The 24,566-nt window shown below is 47.0% G+C and overlaps 1 protein-coding gene across 2 annotated transcripts in view; it reads right to left on the bottom strand.

The window, feature by feature from the left end:
* LOC144140985 (uncharacterized) overlaps window positions 1-13,315 on the bottom strand; it is a 32,399-nt gene extending 19,084 nt beyond the window's left edge. For both annotated transcript variants that reach the window (XM_077672473.1, XM_077672472.1), the window contains exons 1-5: window positions 13,138-13,315; window positions 12,913-13,006; window positions 9,067-9,366; window positions 7,685-7,726; window positions 7,031-7,129 (exon numbers count right to left, since the gene is read on the bottom strand). In XM_077672473.1, coding sequence (XP_077528599.1) covers window positions 7,031-7,129; window positions 7,685-7,726; window positions 9,067-9,366; window positions 12,913-13,006; window positions 13,138-13,191 — 589 coding nt within the window. In that variant the 5' untranslated portion in view covers window positions 13,192-13,315. The remainder of the gene's footprint in view (window positions 1-7,030; window positions 7,130-7,684; window positions 7,727-9,066; window positions 9,367-12,912; window positions 13,007-13,137) is intronic.
* Window positions 13,316-24,566: the final 11,251 nt, after the last annotated feature.

Genomic DNA, 24,566 nt, shown 5'->3' with positions numbered 1-24,566 from the left:
GTCACCCTCCGGAGTCTGGCGACGGTAGAGTCAAGCGCACCACGAAGCGTTCGATGACCTCCTCCTTTCGAGCCACACAACTTCCCGTAATCTGGCTCGTTAACTCTGACATTCCCATCGCAATAACGTCCGTGTTGAATACCAGATTGAACAGAAACTCGGCCGAGCGAAGCGGCGAAAACAAACTCAACCCGCTCGCAGGGGTGCTACTGACTAATTGCAGTTTGGAGCAATTTTTGGAGCACAAATATTTAGGTTTTGGATCACTTTTGGAGCAGCCAAACACAAGTTTTGGAGCACTTGGGAGCAATAAATTATGAATTGTATAGACATATAGGAGGGTTTTTTAGGCAGGGAAATCGCAAGTAACAATGCGTTGCATCGAGAATGAAATGCTGCCTCAAGAAAAACTAGTAAATATCTAAAATTGCGACACTGAACACTGTCAGAATATGATCACAACTTGTTTAATTTGAAATGAAACTGATGACCCCACTGCACCGCATTCTAGGGCTTCTGCAATTCTTCATTGATAGCTGCCAGCTTGGCCATGTTCTCGGCAAAGCTAGAATTAGCCTCAGAAAGTAGCACCTGGCCACATTCAACATCATCCATGTTCCTCCTAGTCACACCAGACTTGATGAGCCCTGGGCCCTTGCAAACATTGCCTCAGCCGCACGTGTACCGAGTGGTACCTTTTTCTAGCTGCGAGTCCCAGGGAGCGCCCAGGGCAACCGTTCCGCCAATGCGAGTAGCGCGATACTCAGCCGCACGTGTACCGAGTGTTACCTGTGACAAATGCGACAAATGGCGCCGAAGAGCAACGCCTACAAGCATACAAGGCCCGCCATTCTCGCGCTGTTTTGGTACACCCACCAGGGGGTGGTAACTGACAAAAAAAAATGCAGGCAGTCATTTTGGAGCACACTGGCGCAATATTTTGTGTTTATATCAGTTTGGAGCAGAGAAGTTGCCTTGGCGCAAATTGGCGCATTTGGCGCAAGAATGGAAGCCCTGCGCTCGCTACGCAGCTCAGGCGGCCGCCATCTTGCGTTGCGCCCGCGACCTCCATTCAGGAGGGTCGTTGTTCTGCGCCCCGACCGGAGAACCAATAGCGCTTCGGCATCTATTTCTAGCTTCGTTTGTGTGTCGTTTCTTTTCTGCCGTTTGTGCGTTTGTGAATGAACGAAGATAAAAGAGATGAGCGGACCTGGAAAGACGATCGCTCGGCCGATCTAACCATATCAAAATGGCCGCGCCCGGTGGCACCTTGCGGAGATAGAACACTCCGAAAATTCCCGGTTTTTTCGCCCTTTTGCGCTGATAGTTTGTCACCGCACCTGACAAAAGTATTTTTTATGCCACTTTGCGATGCTTTTCAGCGTAAAAACTTTGCAGACGCATAGAATAGGAAACACAGAAGCCGAATATGCGGGTTTCAAAAAAACGATGTTTTGGTCATTTTTCCGAAGTTGAAAGCCGCATCCCCCCTTAATCATCAATGTATTTAGCTGCAGTGAACCATATGACAACTTCGTTGCAAATACTCTTGGTAAAGGTGTGAGAACATTAAATTCACAAATAGTGTTTGCATTCATTTGATTTGCCATGCAGTTTTACTATTCGAAAGTATTCAAATATGCAAAATTTACAAATAATAGAGCAATAGTCTGCTTTTTCAAGCTTCACTAGGCTCTTTTGGGTAGGCTTTTTCTTTTTCGGACACTGAAACTGCAAAAAAAAAAAAAAAAAAAAAAAAGAAAGAAAAGAAAAGGAACACGTGTAAGCCTTGCACAGAACGCTGCCAACTTTGAAGCATGTTAGCTGAAGTGAACAGTACCGGCGTAAAATTTATACGCATAAGGGGGGAGGATCGGAGTGTTTTTTTGCGTAGTGATGAAATTTGGCAGGCACATTGGAAAACAGTCCAAATGGCGAAATTTAAAATTTCATTATGATACCTTCAGTAGTTCTTGTGTTACAAAATTGAAAACGAAAAGACGCACTTTCGAATGAGACCAAGATGGACGCCATGGCGCATGTAGAACCCGAGCGGCGAGTTGCCGAAAAGATGCCATTTTCGCGTCGAATCTTGGCCGATTTCAGCGGTCGTCGGTGCTCTGAATTGATATTATGGCTCAAATACATACTCCTAGGTCTGGATATTTTGCTAACCGGGAAAAAAATAGCTCTACTTTCCGAAAATGACGATTTCGAATTTTTTGGCCAAATTTCGGGATTCTAAGACCCGCGTCTCCCCTTAAAAGTTTCCAGTCAATATACTGCAGGGGTGCTACAGCCAAAATAGAAATTGGAGCAATTTGTGGAGCAGGAAAATTTTGCTTTTGGAGCAGATAAACCCAAATTTGGAGCAGATTACGGGAAGAAATACCTCCATTTTGGAGCACAAAATTTCAAATTTGGAGCAGAAGGTATTCAACATCAGCACAATCGTGCTTTAGTGTCAGTGGACACTAAATGTGCTTGACAAAAATGACCAACGAATTCTGCAGGAAACTGCAAGGCCTGGTGAATTTGTACCAACCTGGAAAGCATGTTGATTCAAGTGCTTAGTGTGTTTACAGGACCGCTGTAAACATTCCTCGCTTCCGTCTATGCCCCGCGCTCTACCTATCCTGTTGTCGCCTTGCCGTGTTGCCTGCGCCACTTGCGCGTCGATTATGTTGAAGCGTGAACCGTATGGAGCGTTTTCTGCTCACGAAAACACGCCGCAGGCGCGCTGACGCCGCCGCGAATACCACCCGCATGCTGCGCGCGGCGGCAACATGGCGGCGTCACCGGCCGCGAAGTGGTGCGGGTAGCTCGACCGACCGCTTCGATCGCTCTTTAAGATACCACTTAAGAAACAAATGAAGTCGCTTGTACAGTAAAGGAGCTGACAATGTGGGCGAAAACGACACTACAAAGCATCGTCCGCGCGGTTAGGGAAAAGCGCCAATCAAATATCCGCCACCGTGGTAAGCCTAAACATCTCCGGGGGGCCAGCGGGCTGTCCGGAGCGCTATCAAACTGCCGCCGTGAAAACACTGCCGCGCGCGTCGCGCATCATTTTCCGAGCGAGGTAGAATCTGACGCGGGGGCGAAATCGTCGACGCAGGCGTGAAAAACGCACGCGCAACGCCGACGCGCACGAATTTCATGCGGTTCACGCTTGCGTCCGTGTGCGTGCGTCGCCTCGGCGATGAGCGCGCATTCTTTTGACGCCCGTGTCGACGATTTCGCCCCTGTGTCAGATTCTACCTGATTCTATCAATTCTACCTCGCTCAGAAAATGATGCGCGGCAGTGGGAGGAGCCTGCCGACTTGCGCCAATGGGGAGGCGCCCTCTTCACGGCGGCAGTTTGAAAGCGCGCGCAGCAGCTGGCTGGGCCACCTCTGCGGTGGATATTTAGCGCGGATGATATTTTATAGTGCAGTTTTCTCCAACACTGTCAGCTCCTTTTTACCGCATGAGCAATTTAGTTTACATCTTGAGCTGCTTTTTAACCAAAGGTTCGAAGCGGTCGCTGAAGCTACCTGCACCTCTTCACGGCAAGAGCCGACGCCATGTTGCCGCTGACTGCCGCATTCGCGGCACATTTCCATTTTTTCTCGTTTTCTGATGATACGAATTTTCGGGTGATACGAATATTTTTGCCGACCCTTCAGATTCGTATGACCGAGATTCCACTGTACAGCAAAACGCAACAACTTGTAGAGTGCCCAGCCCCAGCACCCGCCCGCACCAACGTTTATACAACGTTGGCCCGCACAGCGTCTGGGCAACTGGATTGGATTGGATAATGCCGTGTAAAGGTTGCCAACAGAGCATTTATTTCCCACTAAAATTAGCGCAGCTGAGAAATTTTGCGGCTAGTCGAGCATTTTGGCGCAGCGTGGCGCAATTTCAACAAATTTCAGGGTTTTGGCGCAGCGTGGCTCAAAGAAATGAAATTGTATCAAAATGGCGCAATTGGCGCAGCTGTAGCACCCCTGATATACTGGCAAGAGTGAGGAAGCAAGAGGCAATGCTTGTAGTAAGGTACTATTCCATACAGCGCTCTATTTCAAATAGTGAAGTCTACTGACTGCACTAATCTACATTCTCTGCCCAGTAAACATAGCAAGCCCTGCCTTCTGAAAATGTACAGGCAGAGACTTAATATTCCAGACCACGCGAGCGCGTGGCAAAAGCCACCGATGCGCACTTGGAGGCCTGGCACCTGTTGTAGACCGGCGCAGCGTGCATGCGAGCCTTTTTTTTTTTTTTTTACTTGCAGCACGCCGATTTTCTCACTTCCTACAGCGGTGTTGCAATGGTCCCTGAAGCACAGCAAAGCAACGCCTCTGTAGCATTCCTTTCATCCAGATGGAAAATTTGCAGCCTACTGGGACTATTGCTGTCTTTGGCGCAAGTGCTCCTCACACCCTGATAAATGTTTACGGGGGAATGTTTTGTTAGGCATTTTTCTGTTATGTGCTTTATGATGTATACAAGCTGAGACTAGCAGATTGCGAACGGCATCGTTGAATGAAGCGCGCATGAAGAACAATCACAGGGTGCCGTGCTATCGACAACGAAATACCAGCGAGATGAAACGCGAACCTTTATTCGTCTTTTTTTATTTGGTGTGCTACTCGACCTCTGAACTTTTCTTTCAGCTCGCTTTCCACTGCTAATGAAGTATGCAATTTTCAAGCGTATTAAAATTATGTTTTTCCTTTTGCTGTCTTGCTGCTCACTTAAAACTCCCACCGAGGAACGCTAACGGGCTAACGCGCGCACGTGTCCTGCAGCTCTCGACAGCGGAAAGTAAAGTGATAGCGGCCGCCGCAACACTAGAGGAGCGTGCGCATGCGCTCAGTATCGTAGAAGAGCCCTTCGCGCGGAACCTCGCGTCGTCGTGCGCATGCGCTCAGTATCGGACAATAGCCCACGCGCCCAGCGGCTTCGCAGCTCTCGGTTCGTGCAGGTCCCGAAAAATTAGACTTCAATCACCAAAAACTACTAATGCGAAGGATGTGCGAAGGGGTCGTTCGTTTTACTTTGAGCAGCTGCAAATTCCAGAGGCCATGCCTCAAGTTATAACACTAGATAACTGTTCAAAGTGCTTTTACTCAAGCTGGTGACAGCCTTCCGGGAAAGCCGCGGCGATAACGTTGCGATAAACTCCACGAGGGAACGAGTGCACTGAACTGCCGTGGCTATGGATGCGGCGTGGATGCGGCTGCGTCTATTATGATAGATAGATAGATATGATAGATATACTGTTGCCGTTCCCTTTTAAACGGGTGATCGAAGGGAAATCCGGCGCTCCGGAAAGCCAGCGCTCAGTGTTGCCCGGACGACAAGACTCTGCTAAATTTGGCGTTGTATGCTCTCAATGGACAATAATCGCGCAAATTGCCGTTTCTGCGCAGCTTGGCGCAGGAGGGCAAATTGGCGCAATTGGCACAGCAGTTCCACCCCTGTCAGCAAATAATCTAACGGCTCCTTCAGTGGGAATACCAGGTGCCATATTGACGAATGCAGAGCAAACAAAATTTATAGGAGTATGTCTTTGGATCAGTTTTAAACAATACAAAAAAAAAAAATTACAAACCTTGCAAAATGCCTGCTTTAGCGGCAGCAGAACGTGTGCTGAGAGATAAATTCAGCGCTCATGCATACAGAATAAAAACGAATAAAGGCTCACGATTCATCTCGCCGACATTTCGTTGTCAATAGCACGGCAGCCCGCAATGGTGCTTCATACAAGCTTCATTCGGCGGTGCCGTTCGGAAACCGCTAGTCTCATCGTGTATAAACGATAAAGCACAAAAAGACATACCAAATAAAGCATTCCGCGTAAGCATTTATCAGGATGCAAGGTGCACTTGCACCAAAGCCAGCGCAATCGTCACATTAGGCAGCAAATGTGTTATTGTGACAATGCTACAAAGGCATCGCTTTTCGGTGCTTCAGTGACCGTTGCAGTACCGCTGCAGGAAGCAAGAAAATCAGCATGCCTGCCAGTAAAGGATGCGCATGCATGCTGCGCCGGTCTCTACAGGCGCCAGGTCTCCAGAATGCACATCAGTGGAGTTTGCCCCGCGCTCGCATGGTCCGGAATATCAAGTGCCCGCCTGTACTTCACTGATGCGATAAGACAACTTGTCACTAGTGCTGAAAAACGACAAGCATTTCAAAAGCCTTAGTTTGGCATTGAAGACTTGCATCAAAGGAACCCTGCTCCAAAAGAACCTGATTGGAGCTGTTACGGCTGACTGACTGGGCAAGTATTGCATGACCGCTTCCACTAGTGGCGCATGCGACTTTTGCTGGTTTTCGTCCTCATCAGCATCTCTTTTCAAACATACGTAAATGTTTCTCAACCAACAATTTTATCCTGGCAAGCAGTGATGTGCTGTTATTGCAACCACCTGCACCAGTTACCGACTGCAGCTGGTACTACATCGTTGTAGTGTCCCCCTGTGCGGGTGGTTCTCAGTGGCTCTGCACGTGTGGCAAACGCTTCATGTCGTTATCAGTTTTTCTACTGCTTTCATTTTCATTGTGCAGAGACATGCTGAAGGTAGGGGAGGTGCGACCTTATATATATTTTTCTTGTTCCAAAAAGGAGCACATCTGGCACAAGTTTGGTTCTTGTAATGTGGTAAGGTGGGAAAGTGTGCAAGACACATTTCTGCAAACGGGCCTGAAAGTCTCCCAAGTATGTGCTGCTGCTGCAATGACTGATCAAAATAAATGGCCAAAATATTACATAGCCACATTTATTAGGCTACATTTAACCGGCCAAGTGAGCTTCCAGAATCCGCCACCACCACTTGGTTAGATAAAAAACAAACCCAGGACAAAAATTCATTTGAGTGATTAGGAGGTTTAACGCATAGCCGCTACACAGACAATAAGGTGCGACAAAGTGGAGGGCTCCGGATTATTTTAACCACCGGGGGATCTTTAACAAGCCCCGAAATTCACACGCGGGCGTTGCTGCTTTTCGCCTCCATCAAGGAAACGAAGGCCCACCTTCTAGCTTCAGTTTCTTGGCGTCGCTGCCTCCAGCACTGTGCCCGTCATCAGCCGCCTTCCGTTTGCCGCTTTTCGTTGCACCGTCAGCCTTTTTGTCTGCACAGCCGCCAATAAAAAGAGGGGGAAAGAATTATTCCCAACTCGCACAATACAAACACACCACCGACTGCCTACAGGGGCTGAACTCCATTAATGATAACTTAGGGCAAAGCCCAAATAAGCTGCAAGTGAACGTGTAAATGCTTAGTAACTTTGTAGAATTTGTTGTGGCATAGATCTAATGGAGGACACGTATTCATACTCAATATTGCATTTACAGGACATCAACAGTAAAGTTACTGTTTCACACAAAGAGGACTCAGTACTCATAGAACTAATTACAAACCAATTTTACATGAACCAAGATGCACTGTTTACATGCAACTCTGCAAGGTTCTCGCACAGCACCATTAGATTAGTTCCACAATGCATGGCACCTCAAACCAGAGCAGCAACAGTTGAAGACAGTGCCACCATTCGTCTTCAGAGCCTTTAATGGGTTTGTTAAGAATGGGGAGCTGCTGCCAGCACCGTGCCCGTCATCAGCCACCTACTGTTTGCTGCTTTTCATTAACGCGAGTGAATGCAACGAAAATGCAAACATTAACTCACCTTTTCCGGCAGCTTTCTTGACTGGCTTTTTTGGACTATCACCTGCACACAACACGCACACTACTTAGCACAGAAGGCAAGATTTGAGAGTTGCAAGTATATCAATACCACCACCAGTCAGATTTCAAATCCATAGAAATGGACAAATAATCCAAGCAGACTGTCACGGAGGAGCTAAGTATTTGCTTGGGTCAGCTACTTTTTTAACCTGTGTGTAGCAATACATGGCCTGCCCTACAAAGAATGGCCCCTAAGAGTTTCGCTTTTTTATGGAACTGTATTTAGGGTCACATTCTGACTGGCAACAGGAAGTGTTCTCAAGAGGCAAGGATTGTTTTGCTGCACTTGAGCATAGCAAAATTCAAAAGCTGCACAATGTCACACAGAATAAGCAATGACTTCCAATAAGAGGGTGTATGTTATAAAAAGAGCGCAGAGAATTTTCTGACATAGGCTCCTTAGCGAGCGTGAAATACGTCCCCATTAATGTATGTGTGATAGCTCTAGAGTCCTGAGCAGAATAACTGATTTTGTTTCTTTTTCCTAAAAGGACGAAGCGTAATTAATTGCACAATGGTGCAGCAAACGCACGGGTATGCACGAGTCTGGTCAACATGGAGTTAACTTTTGTCTTAAATAACCAGCCCGCCACCTTCAACAAAGAACTTTGACGTTCGCACGACAGCAGAGATGACTGCACTTATCAGTAAGAGAAGTGCGAACTGTCGAAACAATGCAATTATTAAGTTTCACGCTCAAGCGAAGACCACAAGGGCGATGTTTCATGGAAGTGAACTGGCGCGTTATCCAGCAACATCCACCGAACATTGTGTTCCTATACTCTGTTACAACTCAAGAACAGCACCACCTCATGTATTGTATCACTCCGCCAAAGCGCCGGACCCGTGACATCAGTGCGCGCGCGTTTTGAAAGGGGTTTGCTATGAATGCGTGATATCGTCTGCCTTGTCTCGCGCAGTTTGTCGTCACTGGAGTCGTTTATAAGCATATTAAGTCCAAAAATCACGGGAACAGCTCACGCCATGTTCAAAATATTCCCAGTAACGCCCTACTTGCGCCACGCGGAGAAACATCCGGCTACGGTGATAAGGCACAGCGGCAACTTCCGGTGCCGTTCTTAAGTTGTCACCGAGTATAGATGAAATCCACAAGCAAAGGTAACAATATGTCATTGCTTACTGCCAACAACTACGCATATTAGTCTATCATTTTCAGAACGCATCTTGCATCATGCACAATGTGAACAAGCAGCAGACGCAGGAGCGCATCCACACTAACAGCGGTTCGTCCCTCTGCCGCCAGGGCCGAATGTTCATCTTGGGGCGAATACCCCCAAATTTAAAAAATAGGCCAACACCTACCATCTGCCTCCTCGTCTTCCTCTTCTTCTTCCTCCTCCTCCTCTTCCTCTTCTTCCTCCTCCTCATCCCCCTCCTCAGCATCGACCTCCTCAACCTCGTCTTCTTCGTCCTCCTCTTCCTGGGCTTCAGCAGCCTTGACCTGGAGGCCGTTCTTGGCTTTCGACTTTGCAGGAGCTGCTGCCTCTTCCTCCTCCTCCTCCTCCTCTTCTTCCTCTCCCTCTTCATTTGCAGCAGCATCAGCATCAGCATCAGCGGCAGCCGCCTCCTCCTCCTCTTCCTCGTTCCCAGCCTCATCCATCCCTGCAAAGGCAGACACCCCCCCCAAGGTGATGCACTCATTCAATGTGCCAAACCTGTCACCACACACAGACGTGAATCACAGCCATGCAAACGAATAAGGGAGAAAAAGGAGAAGGTACTGAGAGTATAACAAGCGCATACATATCTTCAAACCATAACTGGTTGATTATCACTCCAACTGCGGCCCACACTGAAATTAGTTGGGCAGATGGCTATACACAGCAGCACTAATGGAAGCGAGCACCAACTGTAGGAGCCCCCAGTGTCAAATACCAGTAACAGCATCCAGACAGCTGAAAAATGATTAGCTATGTGATGGCTGTCACTGCAACTAAATATGCACAAAGAATTAAACTACCCTAAATATACAGTACCCTGCTGGCTACATCTAAGAGCAGTTTCTCAGGGCACAAATGTTCAGTCTATTGAACATTTACACTTTCAAACGCTGGATAGAGTCAGTGTCAGTTAAAGTGTCAGTCTTTCAGTAAATTGAATATTTCACCCGTACAAGGACATTTCTCTCCCCTCTCAGCAGGTGGAGCCCTAAGGCCCCGGCACCTTGTCGCTTCTTTCGCAGTGAGTTAGGTGCCCTGAGTGGGTGCACTGCTAACAATGTAGCCTCCACAGTGCTGCACATAGCTTGTGGAATGAACTATAGAACTGGAATTATAGCCACAAACTAGAGTTTGGTAGTCAGGTTGTAAGGGTTTACCAAAGCGCCGTATTTTTTCGCTGCGCAAACAGCTACAGCGTTTTTTAAGCTGCGCATACAGCCATCTACGGTTCAGGCCACATTGAAAAGTTTTGAACCTTTAATACTTCGCACAAGGCCTGCACATCCTCTTATAGGAGCGTAGAGAAAGCTCCAATCGGTCTACGTTACGGCCAAATAGACAATGTGTGCACCCTCCATCATTCATTGGCCCTTCAAATGCTCTTGGAACCCACAAAGGTGAGTAATTACCTTCCTCAGCATTTATACTAAAAATGGTAACAAAAGCTTTCTCCTATGCATCAATAAAAAATTTCCTAGCCACGAATATGCATACACACATGTTCATACATATATACATTTCTTTTCCAGTACCGCCTACGTTAGCTTGACCAGGTTGAAGGCATCAATTAATATTTTGCAGATCACCAAGCTCCTACTAACCCACATTTGTAAACCGAAGGCTACAACACATTCACTGCATCCACCCGTAATCGAATAGAGCCACGGAGCCACAGTTCACACTGGGGTGCGCTCATCTCACTCTGCAGGTCCTCGGTTCGATGCCTGCCCAGACACGAATTTACCATGGCTTTGCTATTCGATTTACATTTATTCTCTTCCCACCATCAGCCATTTCATCTGCAGTCTCTTGAGTTACACCAGTTTTTTTACCTACTGAGTATGCTACCACATCAGAAGTTGAAATTGGGGTTTTAGGGCTACAAGGCACATCATAATTATGGAATAAAAAAGAATTTTGACAACCTGGGTATGTTAGAACACACCAATACCTCAACAATGCTAAGAAAAAATAGCCACAGTGGCCACAAATTGAACAAGCAACTTCGTGCTCAATGCCTCAGCCACCATGGCACCTAAATGCTGTAAGGTGGTGGTCTCGCTCATGGTGCACGACCACGTTGTGTGGCCCCAAACCTGAGTCTTTAAACCATATTTGGTCACCTGAAATTGACCAAATTTGATCACGCATTGGCAAAATTTCTTCCACACAGTAATGTTATCTGTTAGCTTTTCTTTTCTTGCCTTCATAGACCAGGTGAAATCTACTTGGCTGAAACAAATTTACGTAACTAACGACATTCGGCATGTCTAAGTGCACAGCCAACATCTACTCATGTCAAACTACAGTTGTTCAAGTTTAAAATTACTTCGCGAATCAAGTTAAAGTCAAGTTTAAAACTAGACAAGCTGGCCTTTCAATGGTTAATTAGCCTATGTATGTCAGCGGTGTAGCGAGAAATTTTTTTTTTGGGGGGGGGGGGGGGGGGACAATCCCGAAAAAAAATTTTAAGAGGAAAAGCAGTTCACGCGCAAACATCTCATTTGCTATTTTTAATATTAAAATACCGATGCGGAGTGTGAACAGGAAAAAGGGCCGAAATGGGGGGAATGCACCACTTGGAAAATTTGGGGGAGGGGGGAGAGGGGGTTCTGACACAAAAACCCTCCCTGCCTGCGCCCTTGATGTATTTGGTGCAAAACTGAGGCGCCACAGCAGCCCCACAAACATTGTTCAAAGCGGGCGGTACACCCCGCGGGAGTGCGGGCACCCAAACAGAATATGACCACTTTAAGGTGCTAAAATTCAGCATGGTATCGCACCACAATTGAGCACGAATGTGAATGCATCATTGATTCCAGGGGCCATATTATCGAATTACAAAAATGAATACATAAGCAGCGTATATGCCTGAGCAAAGAGAGCATCTTGAGGTCCAGACTCCTGAAGATGCTCTCATTGCCGATACATACGACGCGCACGGCTGCATAGGATAATAATTTCAAAGAAAAAAAAAAAACACGTTAAACATTCTTAGTTCTAAATATTTATTCTGGGCAATTCCGATCACAAAAGGAAGGCCTAGTTTATCAGACCACGTGGCGAAGCATACACAGGAATTTCAACGCCACAATAAAAAAGGCTGCCAATAAAGGAGGATAAAAAGTTTATGCATGTTTCAGTCCTAGCACTCAACATGCGCGAATCACACATCAGCAGGTAAAAACGGGGAAAGCACCAGTGCAGCGCACGTGCGACCACGTGACTCTGCCGTAGTAACAAAGAAAACTTTCTCAGAACCGACCGACTCTTCACAAAAAGAGCCTGGAAAAACGTATACGGCTTCGGAACTGCAAAGGCAGCCGCCATCACGCCGGGGTCGGCGATCGGAACCCGGTTCGAGCCGGGGTCGGGATCGATACACACCGTTGGCAAAATTAACAGGGGCTCTACGGGATACGAGGCCAAAGGCAAATTTCAAAAGTCAGAAATGCAATGAATTACGTATTCCGCTACATTTGGGCAACTAAACCTGGCTTCCATTGTTCTTGCAAACTTATGCATGCGCGTTACAACCGAAATGGCCTTACACCCCGCGCGACCCAACTGAGATTACACATTAGTTACAAAACCTGTGGGCGAAATATAAGCATCGATCGGTCACCAGCAGCCAACAAAAGCAGGTAGATCAGATGCAGAATTATTTAAATAATGAACAGCAACAAAAACAAAAAAACGCAAATGCAACCGAAGCGCCGCTGTTCCGGCGCCATTTCGCGCCACAAGATGACTTGGCATCCGCGACACCAAGCCATGCAATATCACAATATACAAAGGGTCAGAAGCAAACTAAGCAATCTTATTGCGTTCTCGCAGGACGAAGCACAGTTCATGCCAGGAAAATCAGCGAGAAATCTCTATAGGCATAAGATGGCGCAAAGTAGTCCTAGAACGTAAGCACAAGCGCGGTTTGCCGCCGCGGCTGCGCCCGGCGATCGCTGTATGAACCGCCACGTTTCCCACTCACCGGCATCCGCGTCGTCGCCCTCTTCATCGTCTTCCATTTTATCGTCTTCTTCTTCCTCCTCGACAGGAACCACTTTCTTTACGGGTTTCTTAGCCTGCACAGAAGAAAAATGATTGGGAATGGGGAAAAAAAAAAAAGACACGACGCCTCGGCCCCGGCATTCTATGCACACGTGCATAGCGCCCAATCGCGCAGAAAAAGAGTACATTGAAGATTAAAACTTACGCCGGCCTTTGCTGGCGCAGGCTGTGCCTTCGCCGCCGTCTTCTTCGGAGGCATGGTCTGGACCCGAAAAACTTTTCAGAAAGGAATCGAATTCGTGGACGCCAAGAGAAGCCACCGAACCGATCAACACGTGGGGACAAAAAGAACTTGCCTTCGCAAGCGCGAGAGGGCGAGAGGCTCGTCAGGCTCGTCACGCACAGGGTTGACGGGGGAATTCAAGAAAACAATGATTTCACGCGCTGCTAATTAAAACCCATAATACAAGCAGTACTGTGTTTTTACTAAAGTACAATAAACAAAAAACCTTGTTATTAATTACGCATGGACGCTAAAAGTTTTTATTTATTCCTTAAAATCGAATGCACCACGCCGCCCACGCCGTGCGCAACTAGAGGTGCTAGGGGGCCTCCATGCTAGGGGGCCACAAAGCTCTGTCGCTCTGTCAGCATGCCTGTCAGCGCTGTTTCGAATAACGGTCGAATGACGTTCTTGCTCGCATGCATGGAGGAAGAAATATCACGCGTGTTAGCCCGTTTCTCCGTCCGCTACGGGGATTTCGTCTTTTCTTATGAATTTTCAGCCGTGGAGCATTCACGCTCACTCTAGGCGCAGACATTAAAAGCAGTTCGGCATAATTCACTACAGGAAAGTAGCTTGAAAAATGTCGGGATAAAGCAGAGGCAGTATTCGAGAGGGTCACCCATTTTAAGCTTGCATGGTAGTCTGTTTCTTCGCTCCAGTTTTCCCATTCTAACGGGTTCAAAGGGCCCAAGGATAGCTGTAAGCGATGGGAACTTTTGCTATCTTATGTGAAATCGGCTAGTCAATTCTAGCTTTTTTGTTGTTTATTGTGTAGCTCTGACATGAACAAATACAAGCCACAGTACCAGCCCAATTCAATAATGATACCTGCAGTTTTTTTTTTTTTTTTGTCATTACTGGACCACTTCAATAATCAGTCCCGGACTAAGCGGAGGCACAACTAGAGTTCGTTTTACACGTGTACTTATTTGTCACGGCCAAAGGAAAGGCCTTGTACCGCAGAGCACCACGACTCGCACTGCCCAGCTAATGCTTGAGGAGCGCTCGCATGCATTGTACTACGGAGGCGCCCACTTCGCTGGGCTGCGTCGACGTTTATCGAGAAGGCTCACAATACACACCATGCGCACTGTGTTCGGTTCGTGTTTAGGTTCCTCGTTTTCTACTGCCCTGTAATCTATCGGGCTTTTTCTTTCCCACCTACCCCCTTCCCCTGCCGAGTAGCATGTCGGTGTCAAAATTCCCGCGAACATCTCGGCTTTCCCTTCTAATAAATAGCCTTCTCTCTCTCTCTCTCGTTTTCGTGCAGCGCGTTGAAATCTCTTGCACGCGTTCGGTGAATGTTGTGCTTGTTATCACGTGAAAACGGCGTCAAAATCCCTGTAATGGTGGGGCGTGCGGGGTGCGGGCAGGTATATTTCTAGCGACCATAGGGCAGGCGGGGCAGGTGCGGGCCGGAGCGGCTAGAGAGACGCTCTGTCCGGCCATCAACAGATCGAGGTCGTGACGTCACAGCCAAAAGTCACGTGATAAAGACATTTTCGTCACTTCCTGGGCCGTGGACCTTTTTTTTGTTGTTTTTACTTTTATCACGAAGGCACTACGCATCAACGTTACTGCGCACAGCACCGAGAAGCTATGCACTGCGGTGAGGTGTTTTTTTATCACTATTGCGCAAGTGCGCCCTTCTGCCGCGGTGGGTTCGCTTTGGCGTTTTGTTTGATGCCCGAGTTCCTGTCAACGTAGCCGCTGTGGACAGTGCTTACACGATTGTCAAGTGTTGCGTCGAGCTGTTGGTTGGTTGCCTGTTCGGCAGTCACTGACTCCACCATAACTCCGTTGTAGTACCAGTACCAGACCCATAAAAAGTTTGGATGACCGATATCCTACTGCACCAAAACAAAACAAAAAAAAAAGTGTCGCGGCAGGGCGGTGAACTCGAGCATTCGTGTGTGATAGATTCATCAGACCTTGGGTACAGTCTTTGCCAGTAACGTTGCGAGAGAAGGGGGGAGGGGGTTGTGGGTTCGAACCTCTTCCTCCGAAAGTTTTCCGGGCAGCGCTTAAGCGAAAATTCGTGTTCCCTTGGGCAAAACTCCTGCCTTCCGATAGCCCATAACCCTTCTGAAAAAAAAATTATGGCTACGGCCCTGGTCTTTGCTGATGCTTGCTTGCAACTGTGTGCTTTAATTTTTATTGGTCTAAACGAACAGGCACGTGCGGAAGTGAGCCAATCTTTGCTTTCCACAGCACGAAGTCCTAGCTAGGCTAGGTGCAGTGAGGTGCCAAAGACATTGTGAACAGTGCGGACGAACGAAAAATGTTTTAATGTTGACTTCATGCTTTTCAGTACTTGGTTGGCGATTATGAGTGCTTCATTTTAAATCACTCTCTTCCGTGAAGATTGCTGTACTAGCATTCATGCCTAGCACTTGAACTGAATGTCTGCATTGGCGAGAAGGAAAGGGCATAAGCAAGCAATTTACCACACACGCGAGTGCTGAGTGGGTCACGTCTTGCATATCTGTCATTGCAGCTATGTAGTTTTTTTCTGTTTTGTCCAACCAATGCACCCAAATAGCCAGTACATGGATTGTGTTTGGCGTCTGCATCCTACAAAACATTCCTCCATTCATGCATCGTATGTCATAAAATTATTCCGTTAAATGCACACTCTACGGTGGCGGAGCTGCCCAAAAGCAGAGCAAACCGTTAGAAAGTTCACCTGGTGCCTTGCGAATTTCATCTGATTGATCGATTGTAGGGTTTAACGCGCCGACGCAACGCAGGCGATGAGGCGCGCTGTAGTGGAGGGCTCCGGATTATTTTGACCACCCGGGGATCTGTAACGTGGGCCGAAATCTCGTACCCACGGACGTTTTTGCTTTTCGCCTCCATCAGAAAAGCGGCCGCCGCGGTCGGGAATCGAACCCGCGACCTCGTGCTGAGCAGCGAAACTCCTTAGCCACTGAGCCACCGCGGCGGGTGCGAATTTCATCTACGCCACTTGTGCGCATACTCATTCCTGAAAAGGGGGAATTATATCATAGCCATCAAGTTCTTTCAAAAGAGGATGTAGCTGCGAATTACACCAGAACTTGCACTTTTCTTGAGTATGGTGTGGCATTGGACGAAGCTTTCGGTTTCGGTTTGCTCACATGACTTCAACCGATTAAAAAATTAATCGCAACTAAAGCATATATCCGAAAGTTGGTCGATCAATCACCCACCCTTAATACGCAGTCCATTCAAAAGCACCACATAACATTCAACGAGCCGCAATTTGTGCCTTTCGTAATTTGCACTGGGAACAAAAATAAAAATTTGCCACAATATGCTGCAAACACCTCAAACACAAGAATGTAAAAGGGATCACCAGCACTTTCCTTTCAGTGGGTGTGTTGAATTGTTTTTGAACCACCTTCACCAGTTATAAGGGGACAGTGCATTCCCATTAGGTGAAGCAAAAGTCACTGAATGAAGATATTTACTTGCTTTAAGGGCACTGCATGCAGTTTTTGTTTCTCTTCTAATAAAGCCTTTGCACTTTATTGAGTATAGAAGCCACACCTCTATGCATGATAGTTTTGATACAGATACAGTGCTGTTACCTAACTCTGTGCTTGTGATGTCGGCTCAGAAAAAACTTCACTGAAACAAACATTAAAGCCAATGTGTTCCGAGGACCTGTTGCACCCAACACTGACTCTTTTTTTTTTTTTTTCAGAATATTCGATTGCAATAAAAAGTTGTGCCCAAACAGCCTCGTATTTTTTCCAATTTCTTTTGTGCATTATACTACTCACTTTTTCTCCATAGATGTTAACTCTGGATGGCTAGTTGGTATCACTTGAAGCTTACAGCCTAATTATTAGGTGAAGCCATGCAGACTTTTAGTGCGTGGTGTTCTGGATCTCATGTAACTGACCGATGTAAACTTTTGGGCGACTTCACACGTGTAAAGTGCAAAATTTGGATGAGAGTCAAAGAAGGATGACATGAACAAGTGCTATTTCCAACTAGGATTTATTGGCAAGATACATTCGCATATATACAGTAGAGCACTGCACGGGCCGGGCTCAGGCTCGACGCCACAGGCCAGGCTCGGGCTTGAATTCATAGGCCCGGTCGTTAATAGTTCCGACATGAAGTGTAGAAAAGAGCATAAAATTGAATATTCTTAATATACTTTTACGTGCTTCTTGATGTTAGTTGTACACATTGTTTTAAAAACGTGTTTTGCTAGGGCTGATAGTCACTATACTCTAGCTTTAATGACATTTCATGTACTGCATCAAGATTTTATATTTTGGTGTATAGCATATCAAAGATACGGTTACAAGGAATGCCCTAGCGGGGAAGGAATTAATTAAGCCACCCTGTCGCTGTGCACCTATGTCTATGTACGTGTTTTAGATGTCGAACAATCTAAATGCGGCTGCCGTGGCTGGAAATCAAACTCGCGTGCTAGAGAAGCGCCACCGCTTAACAACCACTCCAGGGAAAATATTTCAACGCACGCACATACTCGTGGATTCAAATGGAGAGCAAGAAATTTCATTAATACCAAATTGTGACCGAAACAACCACATGAAGTTGCCAAGAGTCTGGTCATCAAAGGTGATGCTGTCTCTCGTGTAAGAATACGAGCTATTATTACGCCCATGTGGTGTGAACTGCAGACGGTGTGAGCTAAACTACGTGTACTTTTAAAATCTTATTTTTTGCGTTACAATTCAGGGCGTGCTTATATAGACTAGATGCTCTGTCTGATTTCCCGCTACGCAGACACTCTACAAAATATAATAAACAAATTTTCTTCAACGTCTAAGACCAGGCCTGGTCACACACACGCGAGCCCTCCCTAGGCACAGGCACAGGCACAGGCACAGGCGCGCGCACGCACGCACGCACGCACGCACGCACGCACGCACGCACGCACGCACGCACGCACGCACGCACGCACGCACGCACGCACGCACGCACGCACGCACGCACGCACGCACGCACGCACGCACGCACGCACGCACGCACGCACGCACGCACGCACGCACGCACGCACGCACGCACGCACGCACGCACGCACGCACGCACGCACGCACGCACGCACGCACGCACGCACGCACGCACGCACGCACGCACGCACGCACGCACGCACGCACGCACGCACGCACGCACGCACGCACGCACGCACGCACGCACGCACGCACGCACGCACGCACGCACGCACGCACGCACGCACGCACGCACGCACGCACGCACGCACGCACGCACGCACGCACGCACGCACGCACGCACGCACGCACGCACGCACGCACGCACGCACGCACGCACGCACGCACGCACGCACGCACACACACACACACACACACACACACACACACACACACACACACACACACACACACACACACACACACACACACACACACACACACACACACACACACACACACACACACACACACACAAAAAGGACCGTGCCCGGGCTGGGCAAGGGCTTGAGATGACGGGGCCAGGCCTGGGATTGAGACAACGGGCCCGGGCCGGGCCTGGGCTTGAAACGGGGCCCGGGCTAGCCTCACTTATGAATGCCCAGGCCCGGGCACGGGCTTCACAAAGCGGGCTCGGGTCGGGCCTTAAAATCAGGCCCGTGCATGCTCTAATATACAGGCAAAATTTTGACACGAGGCAGAGGAGGATGACAGGAACAAGTGCAACAAAGTATTACTGCTAAAGTACAATCCTGTACATAGAAAAACCATGTGCACATCAGTAAAAAAAGCAAATTCCAGCACACAAAACAGTCACGCACAGGCACATAACATTTGTGACACAGCTCATGCCCTGATATACAAAATATAACTAGAGAATGAAACGTTAGGCAAAATGCCCATTTTTTTTCCTGGAGTCCCTGTAAAGTTTATTCAACAAATAAGCACAAACTACAGGAATTGGAATTTAATCAATTGTTGATTGTGCCTATAAGGGCTTATTTTTAGATTCGTGCCTATATTGGCTTTTTGTTGCCCTAAAAATGCCTTTTTAGGCTTGCCGAGTCCATTTTACGTAACGTGTTGCCCCAAAACATACCACCAGAGTCCACTCTTTAGAACCTATACCTGCTATCAATGTGCAAAGACATTATGAAAATTTATGACTTAGTGACTTATGTATGTGGATTTCAGTGGACAGAGTATTACATGTGTCCAGGTCGAAAAAGTGTGAGGGCCACTCCAACTAGATGCCTTTGGAGAGAAACTTCCTCTCGGAAACAGTGCAAAGAAGGGAGCAGATGCATTGGCAACTTTGGGGGCAGAGATTTTTGAGTCTTAAGAAAGCAGAAGGACCTGAAGGCAGTAATTTGGCAAAGAGTCTGGTATGGCGAGGGGAAAATGTGGTTAGCAAAGTGGTTAGAAACATTCAGGCTGTGTCTTTGCAATCACCGGATGGAAATATTGAATAGTGACCATGAATATGCTGGAAGACTCGAAGCATCTTCCTGTCCAGTGCTTTACTGCGTTGATTGAGCTAGTGTACACATGTGTTCCTGCGTTGAGCATTTGCAGTTTTGACAGCACAATGCACAGTTGAGAGTTCAAAGGCAATTGGAGTGACAATAGCATGAGTGCAGGTGACTATTGACGCCTCGATGGGGAAGGCTCGCATAAATGACTCGTCCTTCTCTCAGTGGAATGGCTGCTTCTATGGGCAACCCAAAGTGGGTCTCAGAAATAGTATTCATGGGTGTAAAACGCCATGGGAAAAGGTGTTTTGGTCAGGGAAGGCTTGCCATAAAAATAAGAGTACAGCGCTATGACCACTCACAGCTGGATGAACTTCGCTTTGCTCTCATTTATAAAGTTTGTGACGATGCTGAGCTGGGTGTGTTCCTGCACTAAAGAAACAGAGAGACAATAAAATACCATGACACAACGCAAGGTACTGACCGCTATACGATCACGGCAATCCTGGAGGACTTGAAGCCACTGGCCACAATACCTCGCAGCTCCCAGACATAGCCAACACATCAGAACCATGGACCACCGTATCATTAACGGATCCTAAACGCGATCCCAAACCACAAAACAGGCGGAAATCTGCAAAACAACACCAGAAACGGTCTTGCCACCCTAATACACTCAGCATCTACACTGACGCATCTAAAACAGAATCCAGCACAACTTCGGCGTGGCATATACCGGCATTTAACTTCAATAGCATTTATTCCTTGCCACCAGATACCACCATTAAAGGGGCAGAACTAGAAAGTATCATCCTCTCACTTCGTCACATTTTCATTACATATCATCTTTTTCCATGTACAAACTCATACACATTCACATAGATAGTCGGGAAGCTTTCCTGGAATGTCGCCATCAACTATCATACAGCCTACGAGTTAAGAAGATCCAAGAACTGAAGAGCATCCTTCAACAACAGAACATCGACGTCACCATCACGTGGGTGCCTGGCCATGCCGGAATCCCCGGAAATGAGGCGGCCCATTTGGCGGCACGTGCATTGTTCACAACCGTGCCCCAAGCCAGCTGGACGCCTTCGGACTGCGATTATGACCCTGACGAGCACCGGACCGCCATCAAACAACAACGGAGACTTTCTCACCTCCCTGGTCAACCACACTCTCATTCCCAAGTCGTATTCTCACTCTCAACAAGTCTGCCTCAGACAGCTAATGACAGTTACCAACCTTTCCCCTGCAAAACGACAACAGTTTTTTCATTCGTCACCTAATCAAGGCATGTGTATCCCGTGTGAAATTCCGGACACCACTGAACACATTATTCGGACATGCCCTCTATTTCAAACTGAAAGACAGGTTCTCCTAGACACCCTTCCCGCTAACTTACGACCGAATTCGTTAAATGATCCCCTGCGTCCATCCTACCTACCTAATTTAGCGAAGGCAGTGTGGGACACTCTCCCGCATTTCATATCCCGACCCACTATTTTTCCCTTGCTATTTCCCACCCATACCCGCCGTGACCCTTAACTTATCGCTACCCCTAAGGGGGTCTGATGCACTAGCAAGAGACCCCTGGGTGTTTTTTCTACATTTCAATAAACGTTGAAAAAAGAAAAATACCACGACACTGCAAATGGCTTATCTGTTAATATTCTCGTCCTGTACCGTCATTAGGTGCAATTAGGCCAGGTAGGGCAGTTACAGCTGCAGGAGGTGCATATAAGAAAGGCTGATCATCATTGGCTGCCTGCGAGGTGCAGTTATCAAACTTTACATGCCTTCAGCTTTCCACTGATTTACGATTTAAAGTTTGCTCTTTTCACCAGTTAGACAATGTAAAATAGTATGTGAGGCACTTGTATTTGGAAGCCCGCATCATACAGCTGCCTACAAAAATTGCTGCCCGTGCAAGCATCGCACTCAGCCACCAAGAGCGCAGACATCAAGGGCGATAGCAAGCTAAGTGCAATGGCTTGGCTAATCTCGCCTTTACCATAAAACAAATTGTCCGTTAGTGGGACTGACCTCTTCAGCTTCAGCTTTCATCAAAGGTTTTCTCTCTCTCTCTGTCACCGTGGAATTCGTAGATATACCAGAACAGTGAACTCGACCACGTCTCATTTGCGCATTTACCTGTCGCCGAAATAACAAGCCGAATGTGGTACGTCCAGCTTGGCACCCCAATGCACACAATCATTTCCATTTCACTGAATTCGCTGCATCACAGCACGGCATATCCTCGATTGGTGAACTCTTTTGCTGCATGTTGTTGCTGACGGCAACGTGACTTGTATACTTGTAGGATATGGGCGCGCACAACTAGTGGTGTCACACTTCGTCCTAGATTCTTCAGGGAAAAGATCGGTGCCGTCGTGTTGTCGCCGTTTCACCTGCGAGGGCTCAAGGTGACGGCTTCATTCGTGAGCTGGCTCAAAGAAGCAGAACACGACGCCGAGGGAGACTTCGACGATACACTTCAACATATCACGCGGGTATCATCTACGTTGAAAGAAACCAACTCGGGCACAGAACAAATTCCCAGGGGCAAAACGACGCAATAACAATAATAAAAAAACAAACAAACGGCGAAGCGACCGTAGAGCACACACAATGCCTTTGGCAATCGCCTTCGCATGCTGTGGCTCAGGCGGGTAAAGCTGGCTCAAAAATGTGTCTAAACACGAATGCCGCCATGATGCCACGCTGTAGTTGCCAGATCAGTAGTTTAAGATATGGCTAACAATTTTTCTTAAAAATGAGGCACAAATTTAGGGCCCTAAGCTAAAATTAGGCAACTTTTATGGCAATAACTGAGTTTCTTTACGAGTTTGTATGCTTTTTATTAGTTTTCTTGAAGTATTCATGCTTGACGAACAAAAATAAATGAAATTATAAGCAAAAAGAAGACGTTGGGCTGAGGCGCCAAATTCAGTTTCGGTATATTGTGAGGAGCGTCACTCGTGTGGGGCTAATTTACAAAGGTTCACTCTAACACGCCTTAGTGTCTGCTGTGTCACTTCGTTTCTTGGGAAGACACGCTTGCGAAGACTGCCGACGATACGGAATAAAGCCGCCGCCGTCTATATTCAAGGACACCTTCTCTACATGTCCGTAGTGGCTGCTGCCGATTTGAACTCGCCGTCAGCCGGTCATATCATGTTACGCGAAACATGTCTGGGCAGATCGGCTCCTTTTAATCGTATATGATTCGTAAATTAAAAACAAACAAATGTACGAACCATTTTACCATGCCTAGCGTATAACTAGGCTCTTGTTTACGGGTGCTGTTATGCTTTCACTGAACGGTTTTTTACTTGAGTCAAAAACAACCGCCAACTAATAATAATAATGGTAACTTTATTTGCACGATAAGGTGGTTTTCTAGAGGAGGACAAGGCGAAGCCGAAAGGTAATCCCGAATGTAGGTGCAGAAATCTCCTCTATGGGTGTGTGCGATTGGTGCATGCTCCTTCGATCGCTGAAACACGCAATCTGAAATTTTAGAGAATATATTTGATGCTTTGCATGACACATTTCTTAAATTCGGCGGATAAGCGACGTTGTTTAATTACGTATATTTGCACCTCTGCTCTCATATGGCCCATGTATATACCTGCACAGAGGAGGTGGGGGAGGAGTAAACTTCGTTCATGTGAGATGGACACCCGTGTGGTGGGGCGTTAAGAAAAATTATTGTCCTTCCCTGGGTGCCTTTTCCAATGAACGGAAACGGCCAGTTCTGTTATCAGGAACAACCCGCCTGCAGGCGCTTTTGCCTGAAATGCCTGCGGGTTCGGCCGGAAATCTGTCTGTCAACAGAGACCGCCTAGGAAGCATGTTGAGGTAACACACATATGCGCTTTCTTGGGTCGCGATGGGACCGTCATGCATTTTGTGCACGGCGAAGTCGAGGAAGGATATACGTCTCCCTTGAAAAGTAAATTAATTTGAGTGCACCTATAAATTGTTATTGCCGCTCATTAGTTCAATCGTAGTGGTTAATTTTGAAACAGCTGCCAGACATAACTATAGCAGGTGAATCAGACTGCCTAGCATGAGACTATCAATCGCTAATATAGAGTATTCAGACACTTAATGTGCATTGCATATGGCAGTCATTAAGAAAGCCGACAATAAATTGAACTCTCAATTTTATTATTTGCGACAGTTACATCTGCACGTATCGGTTCAGCCAGGGCCATCTGGAGACGTTCTTCAGCTGTATACACTAGATAAAAGGAAGGAATGCGATATGCGAATGCGATACGCGATAGAACGAAGGAATTCGATATGTGTAGGACAGCCTTCTCATTTATGCCAACATCAAACCGGTGGCCACAAAGGTGCCACACCAGACCTTGTAGAATTTCCACGCTTCCATTCCAGCGTGCTCACAGCAACAAGGATGATGACGAAGTTGCATTACCGAAGCTGGGTTCCAGTAATGCTGTAGCTGATTATGAAAGTTCTGGCTAATGCTTATTCAGACTGTGATCATCAGCATTCTTATTTTCATCAAAAATAATGGCCCATCGCAATGCCATCAGTCCGTGTATCAGAAGCAAAAATAAACACAGAAAAAGCAAGAGGGTCATATGTACAAGCAATTCTTACCCAACAAATTTTATTTCACCACCAGTAATACCACCAGACCTCTAGGGAAGTTTGTGATGGTAAGAGCAAGGCTAAGATGACCTAATGTGCGACTTCGAAGAAAGGAAGAAACTGTAGAAGAAAGCTAGGGAGGTTAACCAAGGAAAGAAGAAGAAGAACTGTCCTACTGCCTGTGCTACATGTGGAAATGGGAACAGTAAACTTGAAAGGAAAGGAAAGGACTAGCATGAAATATAGGATAAAAAAATCGGAAGAAAAAAAAACATGGCGAGGAAATGGCCAGTAC

Source organism: Haemaphysalis longicornis, unplaced genomic scaffold (genome assembly GCF_048455015.1).
Source record: "Haemaphysalis longicornis isolate Haplotype H1 unplaced genomic scaffold, Haemaphysalis longicornis Haplotype H1 scaffold_58, whole genome shotgun sequence".
NCBI classification, from domain to species: Eukaryota; Metazoa; Arthropoda; class Arachnida; order Ixodida; family Ixodidae; genus Haemaphysalis; species Haemaphysalis longicornis.
This window is presented reverse-complemented; position numbering and strand designations above follow the sequence as displayed.